At 42.7% G+C, this 431-nt stretch overlaps 1 protein-coding gene across 1 annotated transcript in view; it reads left to right on the top strand.

The window, feature by feature from the left end:
* Positions 1-431, top strand: part of LOC119586375 — a gene marked incomplete at its 5' end in the record, with an annotated part of 5,985 nt that overhangs the window by 665 nt on the left and 4,889 nt on the right. Inside the window, 1 exon segment of the mRNA XM_037935087.1 lies at positions 65-278. Within this exon segment, the coding sequence (XP_037791015.1) occupies positions 65-278 (214 nt within the window).

Genomic DNA, 431 nt, shown 5'->3' on the forward strand with positions numbered 1-431 from the left:
TCCAAACACCTTTCCTTCCCTAGAATCGATGATTAAAGCTTAAGATTCCTTCTCTGAACCTCAGCCACGAACCAGTGGGAAGTGTCCGCCAGCCAGGAAGCCGTTATTCCGCTGAGCCTGGACGGTCCCCACGACTTCAAGCTGTTTTCAAGAACTCCCTTCACGCCCGTGCTGGCGGTCGGATTCGGCAGCCTGGGACCTGTTAGCTTCCCTTCGTTAAGCAGTGTCTTTAAGTCTGAATCCCAACAGCTGACCGCTTTTTTCGTGTATAATTTCACACTAAACTATGCTGTCGACGAAAAACAGAATTCATCGTATATCCAGGTGACTGAGAAGCGGTTATTCATTTATTGCATTTATATATTGAAATTTGTATAGTTTAACTACGCACTAAAAAACAAAACAAAACAAAAATATATATACATATAAAT

This window comes from Penaeus monodon, chromosome 21 (assembly GCF_015228065.2).
Source record: "Penaeus monodon isolate SGIC_2016 chromosome 21, NSTDA_Pmon_1, whole genome shotgun sequence".
Classification (NCBI taxonomy): domain Eukaryota; kingdom Metazoa; phylum Arthropoda; class Malacostraca; order Decapoda; family Penaeidae; genus Penaeus; species Penaeus monodon.